Below are 13,002 nucleotides of genomic sequence, written 5' to 3' on the forward strand. Positions count from 1 at the left end.
ATTATTATATAAATAAGTAGCTTGAAATTTTTTGAAATGTATATAATATATCGTCATTACTTAATTAACTTACTTGTGTTGTTATCATTATCCTTCTAATATTATAAATGTTACTATTTCACGCAAATATTACTGAACTGATTACAATGAACTTGGATTAACACATAGGATAGGTTTTATCCTGTTGAAAAAATAAATAAAAGTCGACACAGCAAATTAAATAAGTAATTATTATTAACCAACTCTCTATCTATAAATATAGATCCCTCGTAGTTATTAAGTATAGTAGAGCCATTTTAAAATAGGCAACATTTGACAGTTCAACAAAATTCAACAACGTAACCTAGTAACGACGACATAGAATAACAAGATATTTCGTTTTGTTAGAACTGCACATTTGCTTAACTTTTTTCAATTACGACTACATAATATTAATTATAATAATAATGACCGATAAAAGTAATTTTTTTTAAGATTTCATTTTATTTTACTGATAAACCATTCTAAACATAATAAATACCAGAGACGTTACTCTAAAAATCGAAATCTGACATCTAGAATCGAATGCTTCACTTTAATCGATGTTTACTGCGCTCAGGTGCATTACGAAGATTTAAGGAATCTACAACGGTACGACAATATAATAATTCATCAAAACATGGATACGTCATTGTCGCTATTGAATTAATCGTAATTGCAGTTGATGATGATGATATATATAAGTAACTTAATGATTAGGTAAATAATAAACTATTAATTAACTACCTACATTCGTGTTATTATCGATTCGTCATAATATTGTTACTACTCCTCTGTCTATTATTTAGGTATTGCTTATTATGCGTTATTATGCGACGATATTAAGTTAACACAATAATAATATTATAATAAATACGCAATTGTGAATCGTAGTCTCGTTCTCGCGCGGCCTATATAATATTTTGACAATATTAAAACGTGCGGGCGTTGCGGTGTGGTGTGCGTACTATGTACCTACTAGCTGTTAGTACCTGTGACTGTGAATATAATATTGTGACAAATATGTGACATTTATTTATAATATTGTCATTTCGTTATTGTGGCACATTCGTATTGTTATTATTTTTGTATTTAAAGGACGTTAAACATATTCGACCGATCGCCGAACTGTGTGTGTAGCCGGCCGCGCGGTCGTCGTTTGCGTTATGCTGTTCTACAACAGGTCACATTCATCCCCCTAAAAACCATCGCAAACATATTATATGGCGATTACGAATAGTTTCACCTTAACGTCTGTATATCAGTGTATTGAGAGAGCCTTTTTCGAAACGACAATCGGTTTAATTACAGGTGAAATGATAATTTTAAAGTTGACACCGCGCACGCGGATAGCCCTTGGCAAAATTTAAACGTCCATCGCTATCGATGCGCTCCTCGAGCGTCGCGCGGGCTTGCACACTACGAGGGCCGATCTCAAAAGGGACGAGAAACATGTGAAACGTATACTTTTAAACGTTAATTTCACGTAAAATATACGTTCGAACGGAGGCATGTTAGTGAAAAGTTTCAAGCGCGACCGCGAGAAAACGTATCTCGATTGCACGGTTCCCCGTGAGGTAAACCGTCCATTCGATTCCTACACTAGCGACACCGTACGTCGAATACAGTGAAACCTACTAAGTACTACTTATTTAGACTAATTATTATTACATACTATTGTCGACGTAAAGTTGAATTTTAATTAACAAAAATGGCAGACACCGCAGTCGAAACTGAAACTCCGGCGCCAGCGTCGACGCCCGCGAAGAAAGCGCCCAAAGCAGCAGCAGCAGCAGCAGCAGCGGCGTCGGGAGGAGCCAAGAAAGCGGCCAAAGCAAGATTGGCGCACCCGAAGACGTCGGAAATGGTGAACACTGCTATCAGCGATCTCAAAGAGCGTAGCGGCTCTTCCCTGCAGGCGATCAAGAAGTACATATCGGCCACGTACAAGGTGGACGCGGATAAACTGGCGCCGTTCATTAGGAGATATCTCAAGGGCGCCGTCGAATCCGGCACGCTCGTTCAGACGAAGGGCAAGGGCGCATCTGGCTCGTTCAAACTGGAGTCAAAGTCCTCCGCGGCCAAGAAGAAGACCTCTCCGTCGAGCGGAGCCGCCGGCAAGGGCTCCGGAGCGGCGGCGGCCGTCAAGGTGCGCAAATCTGGCGGCGGTGGCAAGGCGCAAGCGGCCGCCAAAAAGACGGCCGTCAACGCAGGCAGCAGGTCCAAGAAGGCGGCGGCAGCCGCCGCCGCAGCAGCGGCCGCAGACTCGTCGTCCTCGCCGTCCAAGTCGAAAGCGTCAGCGGTGAAAGACAAGAAAGTAGCTGCAGGCAGAAAGAAGCCCGCCGCGGCCGCCAAGAAGGCGCCGGCTGCGGGCAAGGCGGCCGCAAAACCCGCCGCAGCAGCGTCGGCCGCCGCGCCGAAGGCTAAGAGGAGTGCCAAACCGCCGACGAAGAAGCCGAAGGCACCGAAACCGAAGAAAGCGGCAACGCCAAAATCCAAAGCGGCCACCGCCAAGAAAGCCTCGGCCGCGTCCAAGAAGTGAACGTGTGGTGTGCGTGCAATCGATCAATCGCAAGCGCAAGCGCAACCTAATTCGACTTCGAGGAAGGTTAAGGTTGGAACTGGTTATGCAGTGCAGCGGCGACGGCGAGTGCATCGGGCACAAGTCTCAGCAAAATAGATACATATTATATATTATCTATCGCCAAAAAGCCCTTCTCAGGGCTAACATATATTTTCGAATGCGCACTCACTACGAACGTTAACGTTTCCTTCCAATTTGCGAGGACGAACAAGCAACTTGTAGGTACCTACACAATAAAACTACAATTATTACAATTTTACAAATTACATAATAGTTATGTAACATCATAATATATTATAGTAGCAACTAGCAACATGCATGCACAATATAATAACAACAAGAAAATCAAATCTACTACTAACTAATCTACAGCTTTACGTTAGGTTAGGTTTAGGTTTAGGTTTAGGTTTAGGTTAGGTTAGGTTAGGTTAGGTTTCTTAAAAAAAAACTACACAGAAATAGGAGCCCCGCGAAGCGGGGCTCCGTCGACGCGCAATGAAATAAGGAATAAATAAAAAAAAACATCAAAATATACCTACGTAATACGTACGGTAAACACACACGTTACTTTTTACCTTCAACTTGCAAAATAAAATATTATGTAACTATTCATCGCACACTGCAACACGCTACCACACAGACAGACACAGACACAGACACAGACACAGCACAGACACCGCCCGCCCGCCCCACACCAGCGCACGCCGCCCGACCGACCGCCCGCCCGACGCCCGACTCCCGATAGTACATTTTACCGAAACTTACTAAATACCTACTCTCTAAAATCTATACATACCTACTGCTATGAATAATTATTATTAATACCTAATTATTGATGGTTGTCTAGACAACACAGTCTGTTTCTGTCACCTGACAAGTTACTTTAAAAACAATCAACTAATCGTTATTATTATGAGTAACTAGCGGTCCGCCCCGGCTTCGCCCGTGGTAGGTACATATTTACGTTTTCTCTACATAAAAACCATCCTCGTACTTCAAGGAATATAATAAAAAAAAAAAAGAATTATCGAAATCGGTTCAGCCGTTCCCGAGTTATGCGCTTACCAACACATTTTGCGATTCATTTTTATATAATATGAGTAATAATAATATTTGGGGATGCTGTACACCGAATCAAAAAAAAAAATAATATTAATTAAAAGATGCTTAAATATTGTTTGTGTGTGAAATGCGAAAAAAAAAATTAACATTTTGTAAATAAATAAAATATTATATTGTACATAACAATATATTATTATTATTTGACACGGTCGTGTTCACTGCGCATCGCTCGTCGTTTGTGTTCGCTCGCATTTCACGGCGTCATGCCCACCGCAATCACTAGGACGCGTAGCCGTACACGGTACAATATATATTAAATCCGATGGTAATGTTTAAAAAAAACATACTTTAGTGATCGGCGCGTATCGTTGTACGTATCAGTTTTTCGTTTATTATACTGTCAAAGAAGAAAACCGTAAATAATGTCTGGACGCGGTAAAGGCGGTAAAGTGAAGGGGAAGGCAAAGTCACGTTCCAACCGTGCCGGTCTGCAGTTCCCCGTCGGCCGTATTCACAGATTGCTCAGGAAGGGCAATTACGCGGAGCGCGTGGGCGCCGGTGCCCCGGTCTACCTGGCGGCCGTGATGGAGTACCTGGCGGCTGAAGTTCTCGAGTTGGCCGGCAACGCGGCGCGCGACAACAAGAAGACTAGAATTATTCCGAGACATCTGCAATTGGCCATACGTAACGACGAAGAGCTGAACAAGCTCCTCTCCGGCGTGACCATAGCACAGGGCGGTGTATTGCCTAACATTCAGGCTGTGCTGCTGCCCAAGAAGACGGAGAAGAAGGCCTAATTGGATTGCATTGCATTGCATTGCATTTACCAATAACGATACAATTACATATTTTTATGTATGTTCATCATAATATTATTATGAATTGTTCAAAAGGCCCTTTTCAGGGCCGCAATATATGTCTTGACAACAACGATAGATAGAGTTTCTAGCAGCCTAAACTCTCATCTCTTCAGTGATCGTTTACCATTTGACACGTACACCAGAACATGAATAATATTAATCTATGTACAATAAACTAGCTGCGCTCCGCGGTTTCACCCGCATTTAATATTATATTATAATATAGCCTTTAACCCTAGAACCGTACCCGTATTAAAAAAAGTAACATTCATTTGAGTCTTTTTAATTTAATTTATAATGGCATTTTTGTATTTGATCAGTAGTTCCTGAGATTAGCGCGTTCAAACAAACAAACAAACTCTTCAGCTTTATAATATTAGGATATATTATGTAGATAAGAATTATACATAATAATTATTATAGATGTTTAATTGTTTAGTTTATAATAAACCCCTTCTTGTTGAACGCATCAAAATCCGTTCCGTTTCATTTTATGTTTGTTTGTAATATATATTATAATAACTAGCTGTGCCCCGCGGTTTCACCCGCATTGCTCCGCTCCTATTGGTCTTAGCGTGATTATATTATATTATAGCCTATAGCCTTCCTCGATAAATGGGCTATCTAACACCGAAATAATTTCTGAAATTCGATTAGTAGTTCCTGAGATTAGCGTGTTCAAATAAACAAACAAACTCTTCAGCTTTATAATATGATTGTTTTCCTATCCTGAAGATTAAGATAAATTATGTAAATTGAATCTTACTATTGTGACAAATATCTGCTCGATGTACGTATTCGAAGCTGATACTGGACTATTTCTCCTTTCTGCAGAGGACAATACCTATATTGTGTTTTCTAGATGATTGCGCAAGTCACTTCGTTTTCGTCAAGCGGGAAACTTGGAATATTGAAAGTAGGGAGGCGAGCAACTGTTTTCATACTTCGTATTGTGTAAGCTGGAAATTTAAATAAATATTAAATCAAGTAAAATTTGATTTATTTAAAGAAAAACCCTTTCCCGTAGGATTTCCGGGATAAAACCTATCTTATGTCCTTTCTCGGGTATCAAAATATCTCTATACCAAATTTCAATCAATCAATATTATAATATCAATATTATATTTATTTTGACAGACATCGTCAGTTTGATTTATTGGTGTCAATTAAAAAAAATAAAAAAGTTTAACACAAATAAGGTTTCATATATTATCTTTAATTAAGATACATATTTTAAAATAAAACCCTCCTTGATGATTCCCAATTCGACTGTAGTCTGTACTGTTATTTTACCTTAGCCTTATGTGATTTAAAAAAAAAATAAAATGCCAAATGTAAACATCTAAATGATTCACCGCATGTTCACCGCCCACTGTGTGGAGGGGACGCTTACGCTCCACGGTATTGGCCGATAACCAAAAGTGCTAGCTCGCATTACTAACCGACGGCCGTAACGCCGTGTGGCGCGATCTGGACCGGTTTTATACAGAAACGGAAAAAATTTGGAATATACAGTTTCAATTGATTGTACTTATACTACAACAAGCAACATGCCGCCAAAAACGAGTGGAAAGGCCGCCAAGAAGTCCGGAAAAGCGCAGAAGAACATCTCCAAGTCTGACAAGAAAAAGAAGAAGCACAAGAGGAAGGAGAGCTACGCCATTTACATTTACAAGGTGCTCAAGCAGGTCCACCCCGACACCGGTATCTCCTCGAAGGCCATGTCCATCATGAACTCGTTCGTGAACGACATTTTCGAGCGCATCGCCGCGGAGGCGTCCCGGCTCGCTCACTACAACAAGCGGTCGACCATCACGTCGCGAGAGGTGCAAACCTCCGTGCGGCTGCTGCTGCCCGGCGAGCTCGCCAAGCACGCGGTCAGCGAGGGCACAAAGGCTGTCACCAAGTACACGAGCTCCAAGTGAGCGGTGAGCGGTCGTCGGGACAACGGCGTGGCGTGTTCGACTTATCGAACGCCCGCTCGCTCGCGTTTTGTGTTTATTATTATTATATACTATCAAAACAACAACGGCCCTTTTCAGGGCCACAATATATTTCATGAATGAATTGTGTGTGTGTGTACACGCCAAAAATACGTTTCTCCAACACGAACAACAGCAGTGAGAAAAAAAAAACCTAAAGTTGTAATTTTGAAATTCGAATTTCGAATTATACGTTCAACAATAATTATTAACGTTGGTCATATTTTGTGGGTATGATTTATTTTATTTTATTTACAAACTAGGGCTTCGCCCGTGGTACATATTATTTCGCAATAATAAAAAGTAGCCTATGTATGTTCTTTCTCAGCGTCTAAAGATTGCCTGTGCCAAATTTCATCAAAATCGGTCCAGTAGTTTTGATGATGACAAATAAAAACAAATTCATAATAAATTATATACCATCATGATTTGGCTCGATATTTTTATACATGTTACATAATTTTTTTTCACTCACAACCATTTTATTACTTATATATTAATATAACAACGCAATGCGATTTCATGTACTATCTTTGAATCAATATTATATTTATTTTGACAGACATCGTCAGTTTGATTTATTGGTGTCAATTTAAAAAAATAAAAAAGTTTAACACAAATAAGGTTTCATATCTTTAATTAAGTTAAGATATTAAATAAAATCCTCCTTGATGATTCCCAATTCGACTGTAGTCTGTACTGTTATTTTACCTCAGCCTTATGTCAAAACGTAAATTTAATTGATATACAACAAAAAATTAATAATATTAATTATTAAATGGAGAAATAATTAAACTTGTACAGTTAATTTGAAGTTATTTTTTTTTTAATAACTGTTTAACAAATAAATGGTAGATTGATTAGTTATCGCCCGCGGCTGTGCCTGCATTGTTCAGAACGTAACAAATTATATATACTAAAAGCTTCCTCGAGATGCAGCCTATCTATTGAAATAAACCGCATCAAAATCGGTTCTCTAGTTTTAATTATACAAATTTATATAGGGAATATAGCACACACGGACAGACATTCAAACCGATTTTCTGTTATATTTATATAGTTTTGTGTTTTGCAATAGTTTTGGTAAATTAATATTTTGTACTAGATTTCCGCCCGCGGCTTCGCCCGCGTTTTCAAAGGAAAACCCGCATAGTTCCCGTTCCCGCGGGATTTCCGGGATAAAACCTACCCTATGTGTTAATCCAAGTTACCTTCTATATGTGTGCTAAATTTCATTGTAATCGGTTCAGTAGTATTTTTCCGGACGTATAGAAATTTTCCTGGTGTATGGAAATTTTCCGGACTGAGAAAATTTTTCCTAACCTAACCTAACCTAACCTAACCTAACCTCTCCTAACCTAACCTAACCTCTCCTAACCTAACCCAACCTAACCCAACCTAACCTAACCTAACCTAACCTAACCTAACCTAACCTAACCTAACCTAACCTAACCTCTCCTAACCTAACCTAACCTAACCTAACCTAACCTAACCTAACCTAACCTAACGTAACCTAACCTAACCTAACCTAACGTAACCTAACGTAACCTAACCTAACCTAACCTAACCTAACGTAACCTAACCTAACCTAACCTAACCTAACCTAACCTCTCCTAACCTAACGTAACCTAACGTAACCTAACGTAACCTAACCTAACCTAACCTAACCTAACGTAACCTAACCTCTCCTAACCTAACGTAACCTAACGTAACCTAACGTAACCTAACCTAACGTAACCTAACCTAACCTAACCTAACCTAACCTAACCTAACCTAACCTCTCCTAACCTAACCTAACCTAACCTCTCCTAACCTAACCTAACCTAACCTAACCTAACCTAACCTAACCTCTCCTAACCTAACCTAACCTAACCTAACCTAACCTAACCTAACCTAACCTAACCTAACCTAACCTAACCTAACCTAACCTAACCTAACCTAACCTAACCTAACCTAACCTAACCTAACCTAACCTAACCTAACCTAACCTAACGTAACCTAACGTAACCTAACCTAACCTAACCTATCCTTTTCCACCTTATAGAAATTTTTCCTGACGTATAGAAATTTTCCTGGCTTATATAAATGTTCCTGACTTATAGAAATTTTCCGGACTTATAAAAATTCTCCTGTCTTATAGAAATTTTCCTTTCTTATGGAATAATCAAGTTGAAGATTACTCGAGATCTCAAAAACGGCGCAACGGATTTTGATGCGGTTTATTTTAATAGATATAATTTTTAAATGTTCATAAAATTTGCAACCGAACGAGGCCGCGGCGAATTTCTAGTTAGGTATATTATGAACGTATTATGTATTTGTTGGTATTTTTTTTTTTTTTTTTTAGTGCTGTTTTGTTTTGGTATACGAAAATACCTATGTAGAGTATGAAGTAAAATAAATATAGTTTGAAAAACTAAAAAACACGCTTTCAAGTTAGATACATACCACTAAAAAGTAGAAAATAATAATTCTTTAATCTTGTAATCAAGCAATAACCAAGACATATTTTATTTTTGAACGCATTTTTATGAAACTTTGCACCTATGTAGAGTATGTATGAAGTAAAATAAAAAAGTAGAATAATTTCCATCCATTTTGGATAAGGTACATGTAAATTTAATGAATAGATCCAGTACGACCATACCATAATGACGAACATAACAATATTATGACATGGGCTGTGTATGACATTGACAATATTATGACAGTGCAGATTGCACATTGCACATTGAAGATCGTTTTTTTTTTTTGTTTTCGAGTTCGAGTAGTTAATTTTGCATCAGGAATCGTGCAAATCCAACACAAAACTTTGATTATTATTATTTTATCTCTCTTTTCTCGACATACACACCGCGCGAACGGTTACTTATCGATGTCTCTCTCGCACTCGACTACGATGAATAACGAAACGGAGACGAGTGTACCTAATGTGTTTATAAAAACGGCGTCGTACCCGTTTTCGTATTCATTCGAAGCGCAACCACTTCTCCGTGCGGTCGTATTTGTTGTTTTATTTCTCTATAATAAATATAGTGAATTCGAATTTCGAACAAGCCCCCCGGTCACAATGGCTCGCACAAAGCAGACCGCTCGCAAGTCCACCGGTGGAAAGGCGCCGAGGAAGCAGCTCGCCACCAAAGCGGCCCGCAAGAGTGCGCCCGCAACCGGTGGCGTGAAGAAGCCCCATCGCTACAGGCCCGGCACGGTTGCTCTGCGTGAGATTCGTCGCTACCAGAAGAGCACTGAGCTACTGATCCGCAAGTTGCCGTTCCAACGTCTCGTTCGTGAGATAGCGCAGGACTTCAAGACCGACCTCCGCTTCCAGAGCTCGGCCGTCATGGCCCTGCAGGAGGCGAGCGAAGCGTACCTCGTAGGTCTATTTGAAGACACCAATCTGTGCGCTATACACGCTAAGAGAGTGACCATTATGCCAAAGGACATTCAATTGGCCCGCCGTATCCGTGGTGAACGCGCCTAAGATCCGTTTGTTGTTTGCATTGTTCGTGTCTCGTGTCGTGTCGTGTGGTGTGTGGTTTCAATATGAAATAACATAACATAACATGACATAGCACAGAGGACACGTCATCGGACATCGAATGTTAAAAAAAAAAGGCCCTTTTCAGGGCCGCACGTGATTCATTTTAATAGTAGGTACCTAACCTAACTATAAACGTTTTCCACTGTGCAGTAACGGAAACATACAACGAAATATCTAATAATATAATGATAATATTGTTATGAGAATGATAAAATGTATTAATATTATTATATTACTATTATAAACAGAAAACTTACCTACCTGATGAATTTTAGATTTTAGTAATGTAATCATTCAGTAGCCATTAACTTTAAATTCTTCTTATGAAATAGTTTTATTTAATACTAGCGGTCCGCCCCGGCTTCGCCCGTGGTACATGTTTACGTTTTCTCTACATAAAAACCATCCTCGTACTTCCAGGAATATAATAAAAAAAGAATTATCGAAATCGGTTCAGCCGTTTTCGAGTTATGCGCTTACCAACACATTTTGCGATTCATTTTTATATATAAGAAGATTATAAATGCGAAAGTTGTTGATGGATGGACGTATGTATGTATGTGTTGAACCGATTACAATGAAATTTAGCACACATAATAATAGAGAGATAATAGAGTACAAGTGAAATGATAGTGAGTGTTGTAGTTTTGCGCGCGTGGGGAAACATATCCATAATACAATAATATATAATATTGTGGAATTAATGAATCGTATGCGGCCCTGAAAAGGGCCTTTTTGTTGTTAATTTGTTTGTTTCAAAATCATCGCCGTGGTGGTCGTACGCCCATCTTTATTCGTACCAAGAATAATAATTATTAAAAGGCCGAATCGATTGCATGGAAGAATTATTGACGTACGTACGAACGGACGGACGATCTTTGAAGTAACACAATTAATTAACCGCCGAATCCGTAGAGGGTACGTCCCTGACGTTTCAGCGCGTACACGACGTCCATTGCGGTGACGGTCTTCCTCTTTGCGTGCTCGGTGTAAGTGACGGCGTCACGGATCACGTTCTCGAGGAATACCTTGAGAACGCCGCGCGTCTCTTCGTATATCAAACCGGATATACGCTTGACGCCACCCCTGCGAGCGAGACGACGGATCGCGGGCTTCGTGATACCCTGGATGTTGTCACGGAGCACCTTCCTGTGCCGCTTAGCGCCACCTTTTCCGAGCCCCTTGCCTCCTTTACCGCGGCCTGTCATATCGCCGACTGTCTTGCGTTATTCTACTCGTTTACTTGCTTACTCGCTGCGTGCCCGAAAGCTTGTGCGCTTCGCGCTTTTTTTTTTTTTTTTTTTTTTTGTGTGGTGTCTCTCAATGTTAGCCAGAAGGGCTTCTACATTTTAACGCGGACGCGGGGGTGAACTGAAGGTTCACCCTGGTAGCGACATGCACAAGGGCGTCCCCCCTTGACGGGGACCACGAACCTCGGCTTGAGCTGTCGCTTGAGTGGAGGAGGCCAGAAGGGCCCTAATCGGACGGGCGCTCACCCGGGTGGGCGCGGGAACGCGGAACAAGGGACCTCGTCTTCGCCGGCGAAGACGGTGTACGCTTTCTGCTGTGGTGTGTGCGGTGTCGCGGTTGGTTCGACGTTGGGCTTCAATCGCCGAGTCTAGCCGTGCGTTGGCTTTGGTAATGTCGTCGTCGGAGTCGTCCAAGACGTGTCTCGGCCGCCTGCGACGACGAGTGGGATCGGGATTCGCGACGTATGCGATGGCCTTTGTCACCAATGGGTTGGGGTGGTTTTTAGCCTTGTCGAAGTAGCGCTTAGACGCTTGCTTCATCCATTGGGCTATGGTGGGGAGTTCTAGGTCCCTATGTAGGTCCACGTTACGCACGAACCAGGGCGCTCCAGTCGCCGTTCTCATGAACCGCGACTGAATCGTCTGGAGCTTGTGTATGGAGCTGGGAGCGCAATGCGCGAAAACTACACTACTATAAGTGAGGATAGGACGGACCACCGTTTTGTAAAGTGTCACCTTATGTCTAAGGGACATTTTACTGCGACTGTTTATAAGGTAATAGAGCCGGCTAAGAACATAGCTGGCTTTCTTACGGACTGCCTTAATGTGGGCTTTGAATGACATGTGTGCGTCTAGAGTGACGCCTAAGAATTTGGTGTGCTTTTGCCACGGAATGACTTGGCCATAGAGTTTGACACTATCTATGGCCTCGGGGCCGCCGCGCCTGAAGAGCACGGCGGCGCTCTTGTCGGGGTTCACAGTGATACCCCATTTGCGAAACCATTTGCCTAGTGCATCGGTCGCGGATTGTAGGAGTGGAGTTATTCTTTTGCGGTATGGACTCGACACGTAGAGTGCCGTGTCGTCCGCGAAGAGGGATAGTTGCACTTTATCGTGCTTAGGGATGTCGCTAGTGTATAGCGCGAATAGGAGGGGCGACAAGACGGAGCCCTGAGGGACTCCGGCCTGGATGGGACGTGAAGACGAGAGCGTGCCGTCTAGTCTGTAGCGGAAGGACCGGTTAGACAAGTAGTCTCGTATGATGAACACGAGACTGTCTGGCACGCCGAGAGTGTACAGTTTGTAAATCAAACCGTTGTGCCAGACCTTGTCGAACGCCTTCGCTACGTCAAAGAAGACCGCTCCCGTTCTGTGGGGTGTGAGGCGGGTGAGGCCCGCGAGAATGTACTCCGTGATGCGGTGTACTTGGTGAGGACATGAGTGAGCTCGCCTAAAACCGAACTGTTCGTCCGGGAGCAGCTTTTTGGCAATGACTGCGTCCCAGAGGCGTTTAGAGATGATTCTCTCATAGATTTTCCCCAGAGAGCTGAGGAGACTGATGGGACGGTAACTAGATGCCACGTTCCGGGGTTTGCCCGGTTTGTGGATCCCGATCACAATTGCTTCCTTCCACTTAGCGGGGAAGGTACAATTGGCCAGGAGACAATTAAAGGTGGCTACTAGGAGAGCGATAAGGGCGGGCGGC

General features: G+C 41.8%; 5 protein-coding genes across 5 annotated transcripts; 4 read left to right on the forward strand and 1 right to left on the reverse strand.

The window, feature by feature from the left end:
- The first annotated feature begins 1,665 nt into the window (after positions 1-1,665).
- Positions 1,666-2,587, forward strand: LOC149895970 (uncharacterized). The gene has a single exon (XM_090118043.1). The coding sequence runs from the start codon at positions 1,730-1,732 to the stop codon at positions 2,558-2,560; it is 831 nt and encodes a 276-aa protein (XP_089974169.1). The 5' UTR covers positions 1,666-1,729; the 3' UTR covers positions 2,561-2,587.
- A 1,356-nt stretch (positions 2,588-3,943) lies between these two features.
- Positions 3,944-4,795, forward strand: LOC149895971 (histone H2A). The gene has a single exon (XM_090117978.1). It carries the CDS (start codon positions 4,087-4,089, stop codon positions 4,459-4,461), a length of 375 nt encoding a protein of 124 aa, XP_089974104.1. The 5' UTR covers positions 3,944-4,086; the 3' UTR covers positions 4,462-4,795.
- A 1,249-nt stretch (positions 4,796-6,044) lies between these two features.
- Positions 6,045-6,934, forward strand: LOC149895972 (histone H2B). Its single transcript, XM_090118116.1, has one exon. The coding sequence runs from the start codon at positions 6,075-6,077 to the stop codon at positions 6,447-6,449; it is 375 nt and encodes a 124-aa protein (XP_089974242.1). The 5' UTR covers positions 6,045-6,074; the 3' UTR covers positions 6,450-6,934.
- Positions 6,935-9,489: 2,555 nt separating this feature from the next.
- On the forward strand, positions 9,490-10,285 carry LOC149895973 (histone H3). The gene has a single exon (XM_090117973.1). The coding sequence runs from the start codon at positions 9,577-9,579 to the stop codon at positions 9,985-9,987; it is 411 nt and encodes a 136-aa protein (XP_089974099.1). The 5' UTR covers positions 9,490-9,576; the 3' UTR covers positions 9,988-10,285.
- Positions 10,286-10,693: 408 nt separating this feature from the next.
- Positions 10,694-11,310, reverse strand: LOC149895974 (histone H4). The gene has a single exon (XM_090118233.1). It carries the CDS (start codon positions 11,253-11,255, stop codon positions 10,944-10,946), a length of 312 nt encoding a protein of 103 aa, XP_089974359.1. The 5' UTR covers positions 11,256-11,310; the 3' UTR covers positions 10,694-10,943.
- Between the last annotated feature and the right edge of the window lie 1,692 nt (positions 11,311-13,002).

This window comes from Colias eurytheme, chromosome 29 (genome assembly GCF_061535395.1).
Source record: "Colias eurytheme isolate Ceu_HAF_F1 chromosome 29, ilColEury1 Martin Lab GWU primary, whole genome shotgun sequence".
NCBI lineage: Eukaryota > Metazoa > Arthropoda > Insecta > Lepidoptera > Pieridae > Colias > Colias eurytheme.

Bases quoted from the DNA above. Each gene is read 5' to 3' on its own strand.
- LOC149895971 (XM_090117978.1), top strand. From the start codon at position 4,087: ATGTCTGGACGCGGTAAAGGCGGTAAAGTGAAGGGGAAGGCAAAGTCA.
- LOC149895973 (XM_090117973.1), top strand. From the start codon at position 9,577: ATGGCTCGCACAAAGCAGACCGCTCGCAAGTCCACCGGTGGAAAGGCG.
- LOC149895972 (XM_090118116.1), top strand. From the start codon at position 6,075: ATGCCGCCAAAAACGAGTGGAAAGGCCGCCAAGAAGTCCGGAAAAGCG.
- LOC149895970 (XM_090118043.1), top strand. From the start codon at position 1,730: ATGGCAGACACCGCAGTCGAAACTGAAACTCCGGCGCCAGCGTCGACG.
- LOC149895974 (XM_090118233.1), bottom strand. From the start codon at position 11,255: ATGACAGGCCGCGGTAAAGGAGGCAAGGGGCTCGGAAAAGGTGGCGCT.